The 24,286-nt window shown below is 44.4% G+C and overlaps 1 protein-coding gene across 1 annotated transcript in view; it reads right to left on the bottom strand.

Annotated features, from left to right (window-relative positions):
- The window catches only part of NMNAT3 (nicotinamide nucleotide adenylyltransferase 3), a gene marked incomplete at its 3' end in the record, with an annotated part of 53,191 nt that overhangs the window by 12,160 nt on the left and 16,745 nt on the right, over window positions 1–24,286 (bottom strand). Inside the window, exon 2 of the mRNA XM_080696605.1 lies at window positions 1,577–1,760. Within this exon, the coding sequence (XP_080552731.1) occupies window positions 1,577–1,760 (184 nt within the window). The remainder of the gene's footprint in view (window positions 1–1,576; window positions 1,761–24,286) is intronic.

Here is a 24,286-nt window from a genome sequence, read left to right as displayed (position 1 = left end):
CTATCGCGCACCAGTGTGAAGGACGCAGCGAAGGTAGCTGGCATTATTGAGCACCTGCCACACACTGGGAAATTTTCCTCCATTAGCTCATTTAATTCACGCTGAATACTGTGAAGTCAGTGATATCATTCTTATTTTGTTAGGTGAGGAACTGAGGCTGAAGGAGGTCAAGTCCCTTAGACCAAGTCCTGCAAGCTGGAAACTCGGCTGCGTGACCTGTGCCCTGGGCGGGCAGCGTGGCCTCTCCCAGGGTGGAGGAGCAAGAACCTGGTCCTGACACATACTAATGCCAAATGAGTGGTCAGCTGATCTGCTGTCTTGTTTCCATTCCCCTGAATTAGCCGAATCAATGCAAGGTGACTATGGCTCATTCGAAAAGGGTGATCCAGGTGTAAATTTATTCCTTGAGCAATTTCCAACATCTGCGTCTTTGCTTATACCGATGGGAGGTTAGAACAGAAGTCAGCACATATCCTGATGGCGATTTCAGATTCCTTCTTCTTTTAGTTTGGCAACCGGCCCTGCAACATAACTGTCACTGCCGAACGCTTCTATCTGGCTCTTTCCCCAGTAGAAGGTAAGTCGGAAGAACCCGGACATTGAAATGAAATGTTTACCTTTACTAAAAAGGTAAACATATTTCTCCCGGGTGCCTCTGGAGATAAGTAGAAAATGAAGACGCAAACGCATTTTGAACAGGCCTGCCAATTATTTGCCCTTGTCTCTTAGGCCTCGGGTTCCCTAAGGATCCTGGTGCTTCCAAATACAAGACACAGCTGCCACTTCTCAATCTCTTCCTTGGTGACCAGGCAGATCCCCTCGGCTGCCCTGGAACCCCTGCTCCTCCTCCAGCAAAGACCCTGTGAAGTTTCCAGACACAAGCCAGCGAGTGCGCCACTGTCCCAACAGCAGGGCTGGTCCTGGGCTTTCACACAGCTATGCTACTTTGCTGACCACTGACTGTGATTCCAAAACGTTTTTCAGACTATCTCGAGTAACCACACTGAAATTGACAATCTTTTTTATTTCTCTTTTACATAAAAGCCTACATTTAGAGAACCCAGGACTTGTGCAAGCAGACTATATACCCTGGTTGCAGTTTCCAATCTAGTCTATGATGTAAATAGTAAAAGCATTTTTTTTTTTTTAATAGTAAAAGGATGTGAGGAGGTTGTAGGTCAGGAAAGCTATTTACATTTTAAAAGGGACCTCATTAGGTTTTATTGTCCTCATTTTGCAAGTGAGAAATGGGTCTCTGAGAGGTTAATCAGGGCTCAGCCTGACAGAGCTGCTAACGGGCTGCCCAGGCCTGATGCCTCAGCCCTCTGCAACAAGGCTGGTGGGTCTTCCCACAGAGCCTCCTGAAGGACACTGGTCCATAACTGTAATTTATTTTTGCTCAGGGAACCTCTCTGAAAAGGTGAATCTGTTGCTCTCTCTCACTCTAAGTCATTACACTTCTCGGACCTTGGCTGGAGAGGTCTGGTTGAAGTCCCCCCTCGGCAAGCCTTCCCCAGCTCTCCCCCCTCAGCCCCTGGAAACATCACCATGGCAGAGCGTGATCACCCTGGGTTACCTGAGCACCTTCACGGTCTCCATCCACTGCGCCTGCTCGCTCTCCCAGGGGTCCACCCGGATCCAGTCAGACGTCTGCAGGGCCAGCCGGGCCATGGCCACTCGGTGACGAGAAGACACCAGGTCTTTCTTCCCGTAGCTGTCGTTGACAGGTGAGATGATGCCCTCCATCACCTGGTACGTTCCTAGGGGAGGGAAGGCAGCGATGCTGCATCAGCACCTGGCAGCAGGAATCCAGGAAGGGGCGAAGGCAAAGGTCTTGCTCCCAGAGTCTTCTTCCACCCAGAATGGTACTTTGATGGAGAGCCCAGGCAAGAAGCCGGGGTAGTGATGTGGAGTTAGGATCAGGGTATGTCTAAGAACCATCATGATGCCCCCTATGTGGAACAAGAGATATATGTAGTTTCTTAGCCCAAGTAGAGGACGTAGGCTATAAGATGGGGAGATGGGATTCAGCAGGAAGTGGATGGGGATGTGGACTATCTGTTCAGGCCCACAGTGACTCTGGAGTTCGGTGGAAGAAGGCCTACCTGGACTGCGCTGCTCAGCCATGGAAACTGCCCCATAGATCTTGTGGACCTACATGGGGTTTATCTGAAGAAAGATAAACTTTGATGTGTTAAGTCCCTGAAACTAAGGCCTTTGTTACTGAAGCCGATCCAGTCGATCCTGATAATGTTAATTTAACAGTTATTTGCTTAAGAGCTTCTGCTATCCGTGAATATCAAATCTCATCCAAAGTTTTTTTTTCCTGCAACTGCTGAAATGATTGTGTGATTTTTATCCTTCGGTGGGCTAATATAATGGATTGGATTGATTAATTTTCTAATCTTAAACCAACTTAGCTTTCCTGAGATAAACTGGATTTGGTGGAGATACATTATCTTTTTTAGGTACTGATGGGTTCACTTTGCTAGTTGCTTTTAGGAAGGAAGACAGGTCTATAATTCTCCTTATTCTTACTGGCCTAATCAGATTTTGGTATCAAGGTTACACAAGCCTCCTCCAAAGGGCTGGGGAGCTCTTTCTGCTATTCTATGAGAAGGCTCAAAATTTTATTTTCCTCTTATGGGACTAAAATAACACTTCTTCCTAAGTGTTTGGTTGAATTCCCGTGAAGTCTTATGAGACACAATTTAATTTGTGTGAGCGTTTTTGACTACTGATTTAATTTCTGTTAGTAACTCTGACTCAGATTTCCATTTCTTATCATAATTTTTGGCAACTTATATTTTCCTAGGATTTTGTCCCCTACATTTAAGCCTGGAATGTTCTGGCAGCGGGCTCTTAGACAATGTTCTCTTATCTGTGTGTCGCCTGTACCATCTGTGCGAATGGCCTTTTCTATTCCCAGTGTTTGTTGTGACTCTTTTCTTTTTTTCTAGAGCAGTATTACTAGAGGTGTGTTATTTTATTAGTCTTTTCAAAGAACCAACTTTTGGCATATTGATTTTTCTCCGCGGAATGTTTGTTTTCTGTGTTTCGCCAATTTCTGTTCTTATTTTTTTTTATTAATTCTGTCCTTCTTACTCCGTTGGTGCTATTTAGCTGTTCTTTTTCTATCTGCCTGTGATGTGTACTCAGCTAATTAATGTGCAGTTTGTCTTACTTCCCGAAAAGACACAGTTCAGGCTACGACATTTCCTTCTGAGAACATCTTTGCTTGCATCGCATGGTCATTCAGCTCAAAATATTTTCTAATTTCCATGAGGATGTCTGTTTTGATCCAGAAGTTATTTAGAACTATTTTTCTTCATTATCAAGCACATTGTGATATTCGGGTTATTTATTTATTTATTTTTGCTATCGATTTCTAGCTTGGTTCTATTTGTGGTCAGAGAATACTCTCTAGATTGATTCCATTGCTTGAAATGTGTTGATTCTTGCTTTAGGTCTCTGTATATGTTCAGTTTTGGTAAATGCGCTTAAAAAGAACCTGTACTATGTGATTGTCTGGTGTAATGTTCTGACCATTCAGTCAAAATTACTTACTGTTTCGTTTAAACCTATGTTCGTACTGATTTTTTTTGTCTGCCTGTTGTATTAATCACAAGAAGACAGAAAATCTCTATGTTGATTTTTCTATTTTTCCTTTTAGTTCTTTCGGCTTCTTTTTGATATATCTTAAGACTATGTGATTATGCGCCTATAAATTTCTAAGTCATATGTATGCTTCTGTGAATTGAGCCTTTTATCTTAGGTAAAACTGTGATTTTTTTTGAAAAATGTAAAGCCTATCTGTCTGATAAGATAGTCTCAGCAGCTTTATTTTGGTTAGTATATGTTACAAAATATAGTAGTAACAGGGACACATGGCTTGATAGACCAGAACAGGCTTTATTTAGAGTAAAGCCTGAGAGGGGAACTGACTGGGAAAAAGCCCACAAGAGGCAGGAGTCCCCTTTATTACAGACTGGGAGCTTTCTATGGGGCACTGAGAGGAGGGGGAGCAAAGCTGTCCTGTGTTTCTCTGGTAGGCTGGACATGGGGCCAGAGCAGGCAAATTAAGGGGTTAGAGGCAGGTAGATGATTATTTTATTTATTTACTTTTTGGTACTGGGGATGGAACCCAGGGGCACTGTACCTCTGAGCTACACCTCAGCCTTATTTTTTAAAAACAGGGTCTCACTGAGTTGCAAAGGGCCTAGCTAAGTAGCTGAGGCTGTCCTTGAACCCTGCTCCTCCAGCCTCAGCCTCCTGAATGCTGAGATTACCAGCGTGCGCCACCACGCCGGCCCCAGGTAGATGGTTAGGTGTTTTCTCTCCTTCCCCTGGAGTCCTTTGTTCTCAACCTTCTTGGCCAGGTCTCACATTCAGACCTCACAGTGCTCACAGTATATGCATGGAATATTTTTTCCATCTTTTTATTTTCAATCTCTCTATACTTTTGTTTTAGGGAAGACTTTGCAAAATATCCCATTAATACATTTTTTTTTTTTGGGGTTAGGTTTGACAATTTTTTTTTTTTTTTTTGTACTGGGGATTGGATTCAGGAACATTTTGCCTTCACACTACGCCCCCAGCCCTATTTTATTTATTTTTAAATCTTGAAACAGTGTCTCCCTAAGTTGCTGAGACTGTCCTGGAATCTGCAATCCCCCTGTCTTAGCCTCCTAAGTATTGGGATAATAGGTGTGCACCACTGTTGAGCTTGGCAATTTTTGACTTTTAACTGGAACCTAGGTTTTCTTACATTTAATGTGAATGCTGATGTATTTGAGTTTAAAGTTATTTTATTTTGTGTTTTTTTTCCCATCATACATGTTCTGGTTTTGTTTTTCTTTTCTTTTTTTTTTTTTTGACTCTGTGTGAATTTTATTAGTTGATTTTTTTTTTCTTTCTCAGACCAAAAGTTACATGCACAGTCTTATAGCCACAGTAAATCAAGACCTCTCTCCCAATAAAGGAAGAACTCAGTAACAAAAGGACTTCAAAGCTCTGTAACTCCACCTGCGATGCTCCTGTCTTACTCATCACTGTTGCAAGTTAATTTCTCTCCTTACTCTATTAGACCTTGTTATTCTGTTTTACACACCCGATGCTCTCACTTAAATTCACCCACTTTTACTGGCTATTTGCTTTGTGTTTTATTTCTTCCTGCCTTTCAGACTGTCTATATGAAAATCACTCTCCTTCTAGCAGAATTGGCTCAAGAATTTCCTAAGCAAGTGATTTTATTCTTGAAAGACATTTTTAAACTATTACTCTCAGTCTTGAAAGATATTTTTACTGGGTATAAAAACGGTTTGTTGTGATCATTTTTCTTTAGCGTTCTCACATTATCGGCTCATTGTCTTATATTATTGATGTTGGGAAGTCCTAAATTTAATTGCTATCCTTATGAAGGTAATCTTTATTTTTTTGGATACTGTAAATGCTGTTTTTGTCTATATATGAATTTCATTGTATTTCTCCTGCTTTGGGATCCCTGGGGCCTTAGTCTGTGGATTGGTGTCTTTCATTACATTTAGAAAATTCTTAGTTATTATCCCCTCAGAAATTGCCTCCACTCTGTTTCCTCCTTTTCTTCCAGGTATCTCACTAGGTAGTTGGAGTCTCTATATCTCTTAGCCTCTCTTCTGAAATTTAAAGAAATTTATTTCTCTGTGCTCTATTATAGATAATTTGACTATATTTGATTACATTTATATTTTGCTCCATCTATCCGATTCAAAATTATTCATCAGGCCAAATGTAGTGGCTCATGCTGGTAATCCGAGTACCTGAGAGGCAAAAATAGGAAGATCTCAGGTTCGAGGTCAGCCTCAGCAGTTTAGTGAGACCTGTTTCAAAATTAAAATAGAAAAAGGCTGGGGTGTAGCTCAGAGGTAGAACTTCACTGGGTTTAATCCCAATTTACACTAACACACACACACACACACACACACACACACACTCATTCATTGATCTTTGGAGTTTTTTTTACCCTCTGTACATCACATGACACATATCTATCTATCTATCTATATATCTATATACATATAGATATATATGCACATATTTGTTTAAATCTTCTTTGACTTCTTTCACTGGCATCTTATAATTTTCAGGACACAAATTCTACACATTTTGTTAAATTTATGCTTATGAGTTTAATTGCCTTTAGATCAATTTTAAATAGTATTGTGTTTTAAATTATAGTTTTTCCTTATATTCTAGAAGTCCATCCTCCCTTTTTTTGTATATGCCTTGGGATTGTCTAAATGAAAACTAATTTCATTCGCAAGTAGAAAAAGCTTTATTTTTTCCTTTCCAATGTGTATGCCTTTTTTACTTTTAGACCTCTCTTTTTTTTAGTATAAACATTAAGTGGTATGAATTTCCCTCCTTGTAATACTTTTAATTGCACTCATTATATTTTAGTTTGCTGCATTTTTACTTTCATTCAGTTCCAGAAATTCCTTTGAAATGTTCTCTTTGACTCACGAGTAATTTAGAAATGTGTCAATCTCCATGTGTTTTAACATTTTTTTGTTGCTTTTCTTTTATTGATGGCAGTTAGATTCCACAGTGGTCAGAGACCGTACTCTATATGACTAAAATTCTTTTAAACTCGTTGAGATCTATTTTATAGTTCAGAATAACTCGGTGAATGGTACACTGGTGCTTAAAAAAAGTGCATCTCCATGTTTATAGTAGTACAATTCATAAGAGCCAAAACCATGAAACAGCCTAGGTGTCCATCAACCAGCCTAGGTGTCCATCAAACAGCCTAGGTGTCCATCAACACACAAATGGCTTATGAAATTATGGTATAGACACACCATCATGGAATTCTACTCAGCCATAAAGAAGAACACAATCCTGTCCTTTGCAGGCAAATGGATGAAACTCAAGAATATTATGCTCCGTGAGATAAGCCAGTCGCAGAGAGCGAAGGGCCTTATGTTTTCACTCGTATGTGGAAGCTAGAGAGAGAGAGAGAGAGACTGGAAACAAAGAGGATGTCAGATAAACACAGGGGTGGGAGTGGGGGAGAAAGGGGTGGTCTCATGATAGAAGCTATTCAAATAATCCTGTGCTCATACATGAGGTCATGTGTATCTATGTAAATATTACCTATGGGGAGCGAGGAAGCGGGGTAGGAACCAGAGGGAACACACAACTTGTGTGCGTGTATGTATTCATTACTCGGAACCTCGCTATAATGTTTAATCATATTGTTCTGATAAAAAATGACGCTGATAACAAAGTACATTCTGCTTTTGTTGGGTGGCGAGTTCTGTAAACCTCATTTACAGCCGGTTGTTGCGCTGTTTGGGTCTTCTGCACACTCCCTGGTTTTCTGTTCCACAGTGGTCACTGCCGCGGGTCGGGTGTTGAAATACACACCTATGATTGTGAATTGGACGACTCTGCCCTATGGCTCCTTCTGCTTTTGCTTTATGTATTTCAAGACTCTGCTCTTTTGTTTTGTGTACCTTTATTTTAGTCATCTCCAGAAAATCTGATTGCTTCTTCGACAAACCTGGCGAGTCACTTTTTAATAGTCTTTTCAATTTAAATATAGATATGACTGTGTCAATATCTGTATTTGACTACACTAATCTGAGAATCTGTATGTGTTATTTTCACTCTCTTTTATTGCTACTAGTTCTTAGTCATATCATTTTGCTTCTTCTGTGCATAATTTTTTTTTTTTTTTTTTGGTCGGGACTGGGGATTGAACCCAGGGGCATTCTCCCTCTGAGCTAAACCTCCAATGCTATTTTTAAATTTTTATTTGGAAACAAGGTCTTGCTAAGTTGCTCAGAGCCTGGCTAAGTTTCTGAGGCTGGCTTTGAACCTGCAGCCCTGCTGGCTCAGCCTTCCAAGTACTGGGATTACAGGTGTATACCACCAGGCCTGGCTACTTAGTGATTCTGAGTGCTTACAGGTCAATGCCCCCGATCATCTATTTGTGGGAACTCCTCTTCATATAGATCCACCTGCCATGCAGAAAGGCCCCATGCTTTTTTTTTTTTTAGGTATCTGGAGTTACTACAAGCCACAGGAACCTTAAGTCAGGTTTCCAACTTCAGCTTCTTTGTGATCTAGGCTGCGGGTTGCAAATCAGGATAAGGGCTTGTGTGTGGCCACTCCTTCTTAGAGATATTTTCTCTCTTTTATTGCCTGCCTTAGCACCATGGCACCTAGGCTTGTCTGGAGCCTTCGAAGACTGTGGGAAGGCTGTGAGTTCACCCTGACCCCTGACCCTGAGGGCGTTGCTCCTTGGGAGTCAAGCTCTATGTGGGGAAAGTCACCCCGGAGTTGATTCATAGCTAAAGTACATGGTTCTGGCTTCAAGGGCCCACAGGGTCTCGGGCTCTGCTGCTCTAGCAGCCTGCTAAGCTCTCTGGTTACAGATGTTTACCACTCATCTTCCAAGTGTTAAGTGAGACAGACTAGGACAATAGTGCAAGGGGTTGGGGGAGGGAGGCAGGGAGAGAGGAAAGGAGGAGGAAGGAAGGAAGCGTTTCAGTGTTATGTCCATATACGAAGGTCTCGCTACCGACCTCTCTGACATGCATGGTGGGGGGGTGGGCTGTCCATGGAAACACACGGAGTGCTGCACACACGTGTGTTTTAGCACCTTGAACTTCACTTATTACTCATGTATGATGTATAATTCTAATGTGTAATTACTCACTGTACTGTGTAATTACAATGCCCTGATAAGGGCATAAAGAATAAAAGGGAAGTGTGACGAGCAGCACTCCGTCATTTGATGTTGTTTCTGCAGGAGAGCTGACTCAAGGAGCAGAGCTTTCTGCATCCCTGACATCCTGCCCCCCACCCCCACCCCCGGGCTCCCCAACAGGCTGACTCTTCCCTGCTTCAAGGGGGGACAGAAACCGGCTGAGAACAAGCAGACAGCAGTGTCCAGCTTTTGACTTTTTTTTTTTTTCCAGAACCCAGGGGCATTCAACCTCTGAGATACACCCCCAGCCCTATTTTTTTATTCTTTACTTTGAAACCCGGTCTCACTGAGTTGCAAAGGGCCTCACTAAGTAGCTGAGGCTGTCCGGGAACCGCGATCCTCCGGTCTCAGCCTCCCAAATGCTGGGATTAAAAGCGTGCGCCACCACGCCCTGCTCAGCTTTTGACTTCTAGAGCTGGCTCCTAAAACCCATTTCAGAGGTACCCCTTGCAGGGCCAAAACTTTCATTTGTAAGAGCCAGGCTTGTGGAGAGAGAAAATGTTTAAATTTTTTGAAAAAAAAATACAAACAAAATAACAAAAAACCAACAAGAACCACAGCCAGAGATTCTCAGCACGTGGTTTAAAAATCCGCAGGGTATTAAGAAGGTGAGCCTGTGAACACAGACAGGAAAGGGCCTCTCTGGGATGAGGGTGGGCTGAGGCGATCTGGCAGCAGAGTGAAGAGGAACCTAGGAGAAAGCTTTGGGGTTCAGAGAGCTCAGACACGAGTTGAGGCCCACTGCCTCCACTCTTACCCTTCTAAGATAAAGCTTGTCAGAGGCGGGGTCAGAAGGCATAGTTAAGAGGCCCAGCTAGGACACGAACTGTGGGGCAGGTGGGCTTGTATTCTGCTTCCCTCCTGGAATTCTGGGAGGATACCCTCTCCCGTTGCCCCATCCCAATGCGGAATGACATTGGCACAGTAGAAATGGCAGTGAGGCAGGCACAGGCTCCAGAAAATACCCCACCTGCAGCTCCTGCAGGGCCGGCCAAGGATTCGTGAAAACCCCCAAGGCTCCTGGAGGACGGCTGTGAAGGATACTGTGGGTTAGCATGGCTCCCAGGAGAAGAGTCCAGGGTGCAGAGGTGTAGGGTGTGCAGCCCAATGCCAGGGACCATCGCGCTGGCAGTGCCAAGGAGAGCCAGGCCCTGGGCTAGGCAGCAGGGATGTAGTGTCAGAGCCAAGAGAAGCTGCAGAGGCTTCAACAGTGGAGGCAGAGAGGACAGAGGCTAATGCTCAATGCTCAACACATAGGCCAGAACCTCCTGTAAGGGGCAGTGAGGGGCAGATGCCCCTCTTTGGACGCCAGGATGCGAAGCCTCCCAGGATGCTGAAGAGCTCTTGGACGGGTAGGCAGGAAATGATGACCTTGATTAATAATTGGCCTGTAAGAGATTAAATTAAAGTGGTAGCCAAGCCTGGTGGCGTACGCTTGTAGTCCCAGTACTTGGGAGGCTGAGACAGGAGAATCTCAGGTTCGTGGCCAGCCTTAGCAACTTATGAGGCCCTCTGCAACTTAGTGAGACCCTGTTTCAAAAGAAAGAATAAAATAGGGCTGGGGTGTAGCTCAGAGGTAGACTGACCCTGGGTTCCATCCCCAGAACCAAGAAAAAAGATTTTTTTCACCATTCATAGAAATGCTGTCTTAAGAGCATGTTGACTGTTAAGAAAGCAAAGCTACATTTCAGCACATCTGTGCCCTATGTCATCCATGGGACATACATATTCTTTTACTTTTTAAAAGGAAGCTGGGTATGGTGGCCCGCCCAGTACTTGGGAGGCTGAGACGGGAGGATCCCATGCTCAAGGATAGCCTCAGCAACTTTAGTGAGACTCTGTTTCAGAACAAAAATTTAAAAAAAAAGAGAAAGGCTGGGGGGTGTGGCTCAGCGGTCAAAAGCCTTTGGGTTCAATCCCCAGTACCACACACATACACAAAGTGGGGGTCTGGAGCTCCTACTGAGCACTGATATTTTCTGGTACAATTTACATTCTTTTGACTTCCCATTCATCTCTTACATGAGGAAGAAGAAATAGGGCTAGGCGGCCAGGCCTGCCCAAGCAGCTCTGCGAGGCGTCTTGGATACCCAGTGTCACTTGTGATGGCTTAGCTCATTTTGACAGCACAGGTCATACGTTGAGAAATCAATGCTTTTTTATAGCACCCAGGAGAGAAGGGTCAATAAAAACAACAATTTGAGTTAAATCTCCTGCTTGCCCTCCAAACGGTCCTGAGATGGAGCCTTTCCCTTTCCTGATGCTCTCGGCCACAGTCCTAGAGCTGCCTTCTAGGGGCCCCGGTGCTCACCCCTTCACGACAGGCAGGCTCTTCTCCTGTGACTCTGCTCCTCAGCCTCTTCTCCCAACAGCACCTGTTTGATAATGAGCCGTCCACCCTCATCTTTCCCAAGACTGAGTGCTCCTTAGAGGTATGAACTTGTCTTTTCTTTCTGGGCCATACGTGTTTCAGTTAGTAGGAAGCTAAACCATCCTTACCCCGGGGTGATCGAAGCTTTACCCAGCTATGAGTTTAACATGATCGATATAGGATCCTTGCTTCTCTCTGCTCCCTCCAAGAACTAAGAAGATGGCAGTAAGTGAATAAAATAAGGAATGGAAACACTTAGACTAAGGGAATGGGAAAGATGGTGAAAAGTAAGATTTTGGAAGCTGGAGAACTGATGGATGATAGTAGCAGGCCTGGCAGGGCCTGTGGGCAGGAGAGGCAGGGAGGGGCAAGCTGCATGCACAGCAGGGCCCAGTGTGGCTCAGAAATGGAGGAGCAGTGTTCTTTGGGGTACCCTGAGCACAGAAGGACCAGTTGCAAGTCTGTCTGACATCCACCCCAGGCCAATTGTCTACCTTGCTTATCTTGGCCTAAAGCTATCCGCTTTCTGCCTAGGCTGCACCAGAGGGAACTGGGCCTCCTTGATACAGGCACAGCTGGAGGATGGGAGAAGCAGCATCCTTAAGATGGGAAGATTAAGTCTGTCTTCCAGAATAAGATTGGAGATGTCTCTCTGGAAAACAGACTCATCCAGAAGGCACAGACACACATTCGCATCTGGGGGTCTTGGACCTAGGGCTATAATCATGTGGCGCTGAGGCCCACCAGCTTCATCTGCAGACCCAAAGCTCCCAGCCTGCATCTGTGGCTGGATCTGCAAAAATGAGTGGACAGCTGCTGTGGTTTGGGTATGGCTTAAGCACGACTCGCGAAGGCTCACGTGTTGGAAGCTTGGTCTCAAAAGTGGTGGTGCGGGGAGGTGGGCTCTATCTGGTGGAATTCAGGTCACCGGGGGATCACTTTTGGGAGAGACCCGTGATAGTTTTGTGGAACGAGTTAGTTCTCAGGAGAGTGAGTTTTTATAAAAGGGCGAGGCTGGCCCTTTTTAGGATCAACAGGCCTCTGAGCACTCAGCCCAGTCTCTGGCTTCCTGCCTTGCCCTCTGACCTCCCGATGCTACTGGCCATTTTGAGGCTGTTCACCATGAGAGGCTTGTCAGAGGCGGGCAAATGGGGATGCCTGATCGTGGCTGTCGCCTCCAAAATTACGAGGCGACACTGTTTCTTTCTAGACACCTAGCTTCAAGCATTTTGTTATCACAACGGAAAACAGACCAAGACAATGGCCTAGGGAGAGATAAATTTTAGAAAGGTACATGAAGACAGAGACCAAGACAGTCATCAGGAGAAGAGAATCTCGGAGGACCCAGGGCAATGAAGAGCGTGGAAGAAAGTTTTAAAAACCTTCCAATGATACAGTTGGAGATAACTGCAGAGATGATATCTCAGCCCTGAAACAGGAATGGGGAGCTTTGTAAAGGAACAATCAGAAGACAGGAGCATATCTCAGAGATTAAAATGTATTCACTCAATATTATTTGCTGATGGTCTATTACACTAGTGTTGGATATCAAAGAAACAAGTGGTGATGGAGCTGCGTGACTTGTGCCCACGTGGGATCGTGTTCTGGTAGACGACAGTAACACGATCATCAAGAAGACGCAGGAGACAAATTTGAGGGGCTGGTGTGCTAGAAAGAAGAGGGTGTTAGAGGATTGAGCCGGGAGGCAGACAAATTGAATAGATCAGAAGAGTGGAGACCAAATTATGAAAGAAAGAAGAAAAATATTTTCTCAGACTGGGACACACATTTTTAGTATCAACAAACCTCTGAGCACTCGGCACTTTGAATAAAAGAAAGTCCACACAGCAGTGAATCATTATAAAATTCCATACCTCCAGGCTTAAATAGAAGATTCTGGAAGTTTCTAGATAGAAAATCGGATGTCAAAAACACAGGCCTGGAAGGCAGAAAAGTATCTGACTTCTCAACAGAAAGTCTGTAGTCCAGAAGAAAGTGGAGGAAAATCATTGAAACACTAAAGGAAAATGATTTCCAACCTAGAATTTTGTATTTGGCCTAACTACCGATCACTCAGACCAAGAACTGGCAGACATTTTGCTACTAAGAGAAAGACAGCAAATAGTTTGGGATGTGTGAACCAACATATAGTTTTTCTTGCGCATCTTTAAAAAAATTGAAAAGTGAAAAAAAACCCCAACCTTCATTTTAATGGTCATATAATGGAGATTAAAAAATGCAAATAATTTTTGTATGTGTGTGCTAGAATCAATAGAGTGGCTCTTTTTTGTAGATCTTAGCTGAAAGTTTAGGATAGTTTTAAAAGATTAATTATTAATCTTTAAATTAATTAAAATTAATTAAATTATTAATTAAATTATTAATTAAATTATTCAAATAGCTTAAAGATTTTGGGGACTTTTGCTGTGTCTTGCTAAACTGCTTTTCAGAAATTCTGAATCGGGGGGCAGGCAGTGTGAGGATTATTAGCAGCAACAAAAGGTCCTATCTTACTATATACTGGCTAGTACTGGGACTTTCTTTTTTTGGTACTGGAGGTTGACCCTAGAGCCATTTATATCTGAGCTACACCTAAAGCTCTCTTTTCTTTTCTTTTCCTTTCTTTTCTTTCCTTTCCCTCTTTCTTTCTTTCTTTCTTTTTCTTTCTTTTTTTTTTTTAGGGTCTGGGAATGGAACCCAGGGGCATTCTACCTCCGAACTATACCCTCTGCCCTATTTTTTATTTTGAAAATGGGTCTCACTGAGTTGCAGAGGGCCTCACCAAGTAGCCGAGGCTGTCCGTGAACCACGATCCTCTGGTCTCAGCCTCCCGAATGCTGAGATCACAAGCGTGCACCACCACGCCCGGCTTCTATTTTCTTTTTAAAACAGGGCCTCCTTAGGTTGCTGGGGCTGGTCTTGAACTCACGATCTGCCTGTCTCAGCCTCCCAAATACTGGGATTACAGCATGCACCATCACACCTAGCTGGGACTATTCATTTAAAAACATCTTTGCCAATATGTAGGCATCTTTGTGGTTTAAATCTGCACTTAAAGTTACTCGAGTGATTTTTACACACGTAAGGGATATTTATATTTCTCCTTTTGTGAAGAGCCTGCTCACATTCTTGCGTGCCTGTCTCCGATACACATGAACTCTTCCTAACAAGTACATTCAACATTTGCCTGTTGGTTCTCTTGGCAACCACACAGAGAGGATGCTCTTCCAAATAAGAGACCTTTTCTCACAAGGCAACCATGCAGGGAAGATTCTTCCAAGTCACGGGCCGCTCCCCTAGCTCCTGTCTGGCTGAGGGAATTAGGTCCAGGTCTTAGACTGCCCGTATCTCTCCCTTCATATGAGGCAGAGCCCCAAGTCTTCCTCTCAGGATTGCCGCTGCCCTGCTGCTCTACTGTCCTGCTTTATTCTGTGTCTTGTCTCATAGTTTTCATCCCCTTCTCTTTTCCCTGAGTTCTGCACATATTCCTTAGCCAGGAGTTCTAATTCTGTTTCATTGCCAGAAACAGCCTCTTGTCTGCCCCCTGTACCCTGAGAATTAATTTTGCAATGATGTTTTTCATCTTAGAAGTGCTTCCCTATCCTGAGAGACTGCTCCTTTTTCAGGACAGGCTATTCTTTTGTTATTATTACATTCTTCTCTTGAGTCTCTTGAAAAATCTGCCTCCCCACCCCTTGATGGTTTGCTTTTTTCTTATCATCTATTATATATATATATATGGTGGTACTTGATATTATATATAATATGTAATGTATATTATATATAACATATATAATAATTATACACACACACACACACACACACACACACACACACACACACACACATATATATATATATTGCAGTACCGGAGATTGAACCCAGGGGCATTCTACCTCTGAGTTATACTCCCAGCCCCAATTTTTATCCTTTATTTTGGGACAAGGTCTCACTAAGTTGCGGAGGGCCTAAGTAGCTGAGGCTGGCTGTGAACCTGCAATCCTCCCATCTCAGCCTCCCAAGGGTTGGGATTACATGCATGCACCACCATATCCAGCTATTCTTTTAATATTCTCTTAATATATTCCATTGTGCTTTTTTGGAGTCAGTATCATATTTGTACCAGTATTGGGAAGAGGCATCAAAATGTATTAATGTGCTGGTATTGGAAAATTGCTTTGATAACTTCCAAAGTGTAAAATCTAGTCAGAGCCTAGGTGCTGTGCAAGCACTCAGGCAGGGAGGGGGCTGCAGCTGTTACAATGCAGAGGTCCTCTCTATCTTTGCCCTTCATTCTAATGATTAATTTATAGTAAAAGCCTTAGAGTCAACAGAAGCTATTAGCCCTATAATTACAATAGAGTCAACTGGTGCCTCTGTTTACCTCCTCTCCTCTGTGATCCGGCCTGGACATAGGAAAGGTAAACTTTGTGTGCGGCTTCAAAGCACCCTAGTTGATGAGCAACCAATACTGCCCAATACAATAGAGCCAAGGGCCAGGTAGATTCTTGACCCGGCACTTAGTAAGTGCACTGTCTGGAGACAAAGAGGCACCACCTGACAAGTAACTAGCCCATTGCCTTGGTAACGCTGCTGAGAAAGATACCAACACAAAATCTATTTAAAGGTTGGGGTCCCCAAAAGGGGCTGGAATTCCATTTTCGGGCTCTCCAGCATGCAGGTCAGCACGCTGCTTTTTCCTTCTCTTCTCTATTTCCAACTGATCTATTTCCTACTAATTTTGTAATAAAGATTTGTTAAAGCTGCACTGAGCTGCCTGCTAGTTTTAATTTTTCTATTCAACCAACTTAGTTGAATAAGAAAAAGAACCCCCACCATTCAAACCATAACAATATGCATTATTATTATTTTTTTTTTTTACGGGTCTGGGGATGGAAGCCAGGGGCATTCGACCTCCGAGCTACACCCCCTGTCCTATTTTTTATTCTTTTTATTTTGAAACAGGGTCTCACTGAGTTGCAGAGGGCCTCACTAAGTAGCTGAGGCTGTCCGTGAACTGCGATCCTCCAGTCTCAGCCTCCTGAATGCTGGGGTTACAAGCGTGCGCCACCACGCCCGGCTGCTCATATTCATCACCTTAAACAGTTATATTGAAATACCTGGAACTGCTTTCTGAGCACCTTGTTAATCTTCTGGAATTCGTTTTCCAGTTAAATAAAAACAAAAGACCCCTCCATTGGCATTTTCACTGGCCAAGAGTAGCGGCCATCCCCACGAGGAGTTGGTCATATTTCCACGGAGTCCAGGGTCTCAGCAGAGGGAAGAGCCTCTGCCCCTTGACCTCCATGTACCTGGCTCGTTAGCCCTGGGGACACGCATCCTTTGCGGTTATTTTTGTGAAAGGGATCTTTTCCCCACTCTATCTTCTCATATATATGTTTGTTTCATTACATCGTATTATGGTTCTTTACAGAAAACCCTATACTTTGGTGTATTTGGGATCTATGCTGTCTTACTGAATTTCTTAGTTCTAATAGTTTTTAAACTGCCTCTCCTGGATTTCCTAGGGATAGAGTAATATTCTGCAAACAATGAAAACTGCGCCTCTATTCTATATTTGTTATTTCTACTGACACCATTGGAAATAACAGCCGTGACTAGGAATTCTTCCCTATTTCTTTGCTTCCACAGGAATGCTTCTGGAGTGTTCTGCCATTGAGCATATGCTAGGGAGGTATCCTTGTAGTTCCAATTTCCTAAGAATGCAAAAAAAAAAAAATATCCCCGAGAAGGTATTGGATTTTATTGAATGACTTCTGAGTATGTATTGAGATGATGATTTGGTTTCATAAAAATATATTGTCTTAGTAATGTGATATATTAATAGATATCTTTATAGCAAATTGCCCTTGAATACCTGGGATAAATGCTACCTGGTCTTGTTGAATTATTCTTTTATTAGCAATTTGATAACCTACTACTTTATATGGGTATTTTGCATCCAAGATTATGCTGTTAAACACTAGCTGTAATGCCACAATATCCTTATCCAATTTTCTTTGTGCTAGGAAATGGCTACGGTGAGTTGAATTATTGGTCCCAATTCCTCACTCCGGTGTTAAAGCCTCGCACAAAGGCAGAACGTACTCCTCCGTCCCTTGACTTTGAGTTGGGTTATGAGGTTTGCCTTGACCAAGGGGATATCAGCAGATGGGACACGAAGGGACTTAAACGTGCCTGCTTGGTGGAGCGTGCGGTCCCCAGCCTGCATCATCCCAATGGGCATCAGCTACTAGCTGGCTACCACCCCTCTATTTTCCTAAACCCCAGAAGTAGAGGGGAGGAACACACTCGTCCCCAGACAGGTGATCAAGAAATAAACCGCTTATTCAAGCGCCACTGATGTTTTGTAGTTTAGATGCAGCCGAAGTTGATGGATAAAATCCTCTATCTTGGGATAACAAAGAAGCGCATGGATACTATTTTTCAGATCTATATAATTGGAATTAGATAACACATGCACAGTTAGACAACACGGCACTTAGCTCGGCAACAGAAATTCCTGCTGCGTGCCGGCCTGGCAGTCCCAACAGGGAACTGTGGGAGATTGTCTTTTCCAAACACAGCCCATGGGGCTTGGAGAAGCCGGCAGCTCTTTCATGTGACTTTCATCCAGTGGCAGAAATGATACAGTGTGACATCTAAGGCACCTCCTTCCTGGGGTCTTGGGACGTTTGGTCTTAGAATCTGCCAAGAGTTCTTAATTAGTGGTTAGTAGTTGCCATACTGTGAAATCCCAAACTAGCCCATGCAGAGAGACCCCAGAGTGGCCGCGTAGATGCACTGTGCTCTTGATACTCAATATGGGCTGGAGTTCCCAGCTGGATCCTGTCTCCATGGCTAGGTTGCATCACTAAGCCTAGAGTGGTTTGTTTGCAGTAACAATAGCTGGGACAGGAACCAAGAGCTTGAAGTGGCAGGGTTGGGATTTGAAGCCAAGAAAAACTATGCTGTACTGACCATGGCCAGTGAAAGTTGCAGAGGTAGAGACTAAGCCGGCCAGGGCTCAGAACACGGCTAGATAACCCTATCTCCATCCACAACCCCAACCATGTCATGCTGGGGTTCGATGGAGAAACCACCCCCTCTGGAGCTCAGCTGAACCGTGAGACCATCTTTCCCTGTGAGACTGGGCTTCAATAAAACGTTATTGCTGCTTAAAATGCGAGCAGCCCTACATGCCGTGAAGCAAAGACTTAAATGCATTCCAAACTGTAAAAACTTCATTATTTCCACAGAGAATGCCTTGGCACATTTATCAGGATTTTATTAAGAATTACCATCCATATTTAAAACAAAACTACATGTGTCAAAACAATTGAGATAAGCATCGGTTAATCCTTGATGCGGCTTCCGGAAGCACACGCTGATTTCTAATTCCCCTCTTCCTTCTTGCAGACTCTCTCGTGGGGCTTCTGCAGGGAGAAGCCCAGCATCCCTGCGGGCACGGGCGCAGTGGGGCTGGTCCACTCGGTGCCTCCTTTTGTCCCGTTTCTCCTTCTTTCGGCTGTGCCGGCTGAAAAGCGCCCTGAGCGACCAGGCCTTGAAAAGCGACAAGTGAAGACGTCTCAGAAGCAACTGCTGCAAGAGCCGTTAGGAATCAAGTAAACAAGGAACGAAAGCCGGAGCAACATGGCAGGTTAACAATAAGTACATAAAAAGAGAGGCGTCCGGAATCGCAGCCAAACGGATGCGCACACTTTGTAAAAGAGATTATCGCGATTTGAGTTGGCTTTCCAGCTAAGCCTGGACGATGGAACTGGCTGAGGCTGCTGGGGCTTTGATGCCAGGTGGACACCTTTTCTTTAATTTCTTCATCTGATTCCGAGTGCATTGAACACATTTTGTGTTCTTTCCAGAGCTCTTAGCTGGCTTAGTCGCAGTGCACTAGAGACCATGTATTTACTGCCCTGCTGGCCAGCAGTTCCCATCAACTGCAAAGGCAACCACATGCCTGGGTTACAGAAGCCTGGGTCACAAGCAGATCCATGCGCCCTGTGGTCCCAGAGCAGAGTCTTGGCTCTCTGGAACCACAGTCGGCCTCCTGAAGTGTGGATCGCTGCCCTCCCTACTCAGCACCCTGGGTGCATGCAAACCTATCCGCTCTGTCCACCTCCTTCTGTCTGTGCAGTGGAAGGGGGATCTTTCAATCAGCAAACTTCCCGCACAACATAGGGCCCCCTCTTCTCTCCACAATTTCCAGTGTCTGAGCTTGTCAGCGTGAGGTTTCGTTCTTTCATTTCCAAATGCCCTACTTCCTTTGCAGGCAACTTCCTAAGAACTTGGCAAAATAAACAACAAAGCAGTGATCTCTCAAAAGAGTTTAAATTTCCTTCTGGGTCTGAGCAGAAAGACATTTCTCTTTGCTCCCTCTCTCGGCCCCCTCTCTCTATTGCCATCTCAGAGTCCCAGGCACTTGGTTCTGGCTGGGTGGCAGTGCCTCTGTGTCCCAGGAGTGACACAGCCCCCGGTGGGGTGGCCACAGGCTTGGGATCATTAGGCTTGTAGGACATTAGGATCTATTTCTCCTACATACCTCCATCATCTATCATTTATTCCTGCCATGTGTGTTTCTGCTGAACCGAATGGATATCCTTGCAGAGGAGGTGGGCTTTAAAAAGAACACACCAGAACTCTCAAATGCTAGGGTTTCCTGGCGCCTCAGAAACTCATTACCTTTTCTCTGGGAGGGGCTTAGACTTGGTAGGAACTTTCTGAAGAAAGGCAGGTGGGGATGGAGTAGTGAGATGACAGGCTGGAATCGGGCATTTCTGGCCCTCCATGTGGGGAGAGCTCATGGGAACGCAGCTTGGAGCAGTCTTTGGGCTTCCTCTGCGAAATCCACGCAGGGCAGTCCTGCTCCCTGCTCACACATAGCTGAGTCTGGGCATCTATCACTTGGACTTTATTCTCAAGATGGGCTTTGTAGTGGTATGCTCAAGGGATTACTTAACCTCCCTTCTCCTCCAGGCCCTTCACCTGTACAGTGAGAATTAAAAATATCCCATACATCAGAGGGCTCATGTGTGAACCAGATGAGCTTGGTGAAGCAGACAGAGGAGGCACGTGGCTGGACACTCACTGGAAATTCCATGGAGTCTGCACCTTCCTTTAGTGAGCAGATGGCATGGATTTCAAGCTTGGTAGTAGCACTGTGGATTCAGAAATAAGTATGGATGGAGCCCTGCCCTCACCGGTGTGTGGGTCTTTGGTCCTTGGGAGACAGACAGACACCGCAGGATGGTCAGTGCTGGACAGGGCAGCTTCAGGAGCTCTGAAACAGCCCCGAGCAGGCTTTCTGGAGGATGCAACATCTACACAGATGGCCCCAAAAGGAAGATGGTGACCGGGAAAGATGCAACGTTGTTCATCAAATCCATCTTTCCACTTTAATTGTATTGCAAGAAGCCTTTTTTTCCCCCCTTTCATCTTCAAAACAACCGAAGCTTGATGACTCTTTGATTCAGCCCTAATATCCTTGCCCATTTCTTGATACGTTTTCAATTTACCTTCATGGTAATTTACACTCAAGGAAACTGTCCAAGATCTGCCAGGAGATTCAATAAAATAGGTCATGGAGTTAAATGCCGTGGTGAGACATAGGGCTTAATTTTATGGATAAAATTTAAACTGCTTAGCTGCCTTTTTTTTTTTTCCCTACGATTCGTGTTAAGACTCATGATTACTCTGTGGCGGGGCTGAGAGCACCATGGAGAGCAGGAAGCCATTTGCCTGATTCTTTAAGTACATCTGCCGGGGTCGTGGACTCTGGCCTCGGGGTTAACAGACATCGTGTTAGGAAAGGGACTGGAGGGGCCCACAGTCAGCACCCTCTTCCCAACCTGGCTGCTCCTGAAGCTGTGGCAAGAACAGGAAGCCTGGGACTGGACGCTTTTCCAAGACAACACTGGGTAGAAAGAGCAGAGGAGAGCCTTTCAGCATCTTCATGATACTTCTCGAAGTGAGGCCCATATAGATGTCATGGCTAAAAGTGCCTGTTCTGCCAGGCATGGTGGCGCACGCTTGTAATCCCCACGCTTGGGAGGTGGAGACAGGAGGATCGCGCAGGTTTGAAGCCAGCTGCGCTGGCTTAAGAGACCCTGTTTCCAAATATAAAAAAAGTATAAAATAGGTCTGGGAATGTAGCCCAGAGGTAGAAGGGTTTCCAGGAACCCCAGTAACACACACACAAAATAAATAAATTAAATAAATAAATAAAAGTACCTATTCTGAGTTGCACCCAGGCCCCTCACTGCCAGCGGGGCTTAGGAACTTTATTTTTCTGGTACGAGGGATTGGACCCAGGGACATTCTACCTCTTGAGCGAAACTCCCAACACTATTTTAATTTTGAAATAGGATCTTGATTAGGAACTTTATTTATTTTTCTGGTACGAGGGATTGGACCCAGGGACATTCTACCTCTTGAGCGGAACTCCCAACCCTATTTTTATTTTGAAATAGGGTCTTGATAGGTTGATGAGAGTCTCACTACTTGCTGAGGTTATCCTCCATCCTGTAATCCTCCTGTCTCAGCCTCATAAGTCCTGGGATTACAGGCATGCACCACCATGCCCTGCAGGGATCATGAACTTTAACTTTTCCCAGGTGGGCCTTATAAGCTGGCAGAAAACTTTGGACAGGCACAGACAACTTCCCCTGGTCATCCAGTCTCCAGATTTCCAGCCCCAGGTTCCAAGGTAAACAAGGACCACTTTCCTATAATGACCAAATTATCAATTTTCTGAGTATGGAATAAAAGGATACAAGGTTTTAGGATGTAAATATCATATAGAGGTAATGCAATTTCATTTTGAGACTTGTTTCTAACAATGCCTGAAATTTATACCACGTTTAATGTATCCCTTGGTCAATTCTGGTTATGTAAATTTAAGATGATCTAATCTACTTGTGATAAAAAAAATAATTCAAACTAACCTAAAGCTAACCATTCTTACCAAGCACTTAAAAATTAGTCCCTGTAGGAAAACATTGGTTCTTTTTTTCAGTTTTATTTTTCCGTTCATTTCAAGTGCTGCCAAGTGTTTCTCTAACTGTTCTGTGCAATGGTTGATAGAGACCTATTGCTTCCTCCAAATAAAAGGGGCTCAAGGACCAAAGATGCTTGGAAAACACTGGAATAGACAAAGCGAGAAAAATTTTGACTGTGGAGTAAAGCTCACTTGAGAGCCCTGGACATATGGGTGTGTATAGTGACCTTATATGAGGGGACAGAAACCCCAGGGTCTACATGGATCATTTAGCCTTCAGGGGTCATTCCTTTGGATGCTCATTCAAAGGGTCACACTTTGTAAAATACCCGGTAAACTCCAGGGGCAGATCACATCGTGGGATCAGACTGGTTTCCCATGAGACCATAAGAAAGTATTTTACAACTGTAGGCATATATATATATATATATATATATATATATATATATACCTACATGTGATATATATATCACATCACTTTGGGGAGCTTCCTCAAGTACAACGCTCCTACCTTTGCCATCCAGGTTAAGTACTTATCTAAACTATCGGAATCAACATCTACCTGATCATCTCCAACACTGTAACAACCATCATCGACTCATGATCAGCATCGCTGGCCAACATCCGGATCCTCACCATCACTATCACAGTGATAATACCACCACCACCATGCTGTGACCAATACCATCGCTATGACCTACACCATCATCACCACCATCACACTTCCCACTGCTCTACCAACACCACCAACCCAGGACCACCTCTCCCCTTACCGCTCTTAACGTCACTACCACACCATGATGGCCAACAATTCCTGCCATTCCTTACAGCACCTCCACAGCCACTAGTACAAGCACCACCACGACTGTGGCCACCAAGACTGCTGTCAAAGCAGCTATCACCACTGCCAGTACCCTCCTCATGCCCCAAGAGGAGAGGGGAGGAGGCAGGGAGCAGCGTCATGATTCCAGGTTGGACTCCAAGCTTGGAAGGCTAGAGGCAATTGCAGGTCATTTTTCCCAGTTACTATGGCATCTCAATACACATTAAGTAGAACTGGACATGGTATATCAGCAGAATCCTGCAATATAAAACCTAGAGTCTAAACAAGATCTTGGATCTGAGGCAGGGAGTCCCTGAATCACACCCATCACAGCAGTACAGGCTGCCACACAGGGATGTGTGCCAGCTAATCTCACTGGAGCGCCAGCCCCCTCTGCCTGCAGAAACATGGACATGGACCTCAGCTTGCTGTTAGGGAGCCGTCTCTGTGCTAGCCAGAGGCAACCATGGAGGGGGCCCGACACCAGCACAAAAGGGAGCTTGTTTCTGCTTTGAGGAGTTGGTGCATGGGAGTTACAGCAGACAGAGTTTAATTTACTCAACTCTGTGCTCTTGTTTAGTGTGTTAGATTTTTTGTCACGGTGACAAAGTCCCTAAGCAAATCAACTTAAAGGAGGGAAGACCGATTGTGGCTCATGGTATCAGATTTTCAGAGCATGGTCACCTGGCTCTAACACGTTGGGCCTGTGGGGAGACAGACCAACATGGTGGAAGAGTCACTTCATGGCAGCCAGGAAGCCAAGAGGGAGAACAAGGAGGAAGAGGCTGAGATAGGACCTGCCCTTCCTGGGCATGCCCTCAGTGACCTGCTCCCTCCAGCCAGGCCTCCCATAGTCCACCACCTCCCAACACTCAATGGATTAATTCACGGATGGAATCGGGTTTCTTGCAATACTCCAATCTTTACCCTAAACCCCGGCTCTGAACACTGCTGCAATAGGGACCGAGCCTCCAACACATGAGCCTTTAGGGCAATTCCAGGTCCACACCATGACACTTAGCAATTAAACTATTTTAAAGTTACATTTATGGATGTATCACTATACAAAATGCTCACATATATAAATGCATAATAATGATAATAAGGGGTGGTGTATACGTTAAACTCTTAGGAGCTGTGCTGGTGGTTTTACATGTGTCACCTTCTTAATCCTCACAACTCCTGTATGGACGAACCTCACCAGTCACTCCCACTTTCCCAGTGAACAAACAGAAAGGTTAAGTAACTAGCCCAGAGCTGCAAAGCTAATTAATTGTAGGACTAACATCTGAACCCAGGGACTCTGGTTCCAGAGTCCATGATCTT

Source organism: Muscardinus avellanarius (assembly GCF_963383645.1).
Source record: "Muscardinus avellanarius genome assembly, chromosome: 5".
NCBI classification, from domain to species: Eukaryota; Metazoa; Chordata; class Mammalia; order Rodentia; family Gliridae; genus Muscardinus; species Muscardinus avellanarius.
This window is presented reverse-complemented; position numbering and strand designations above follow the sequence as displayed.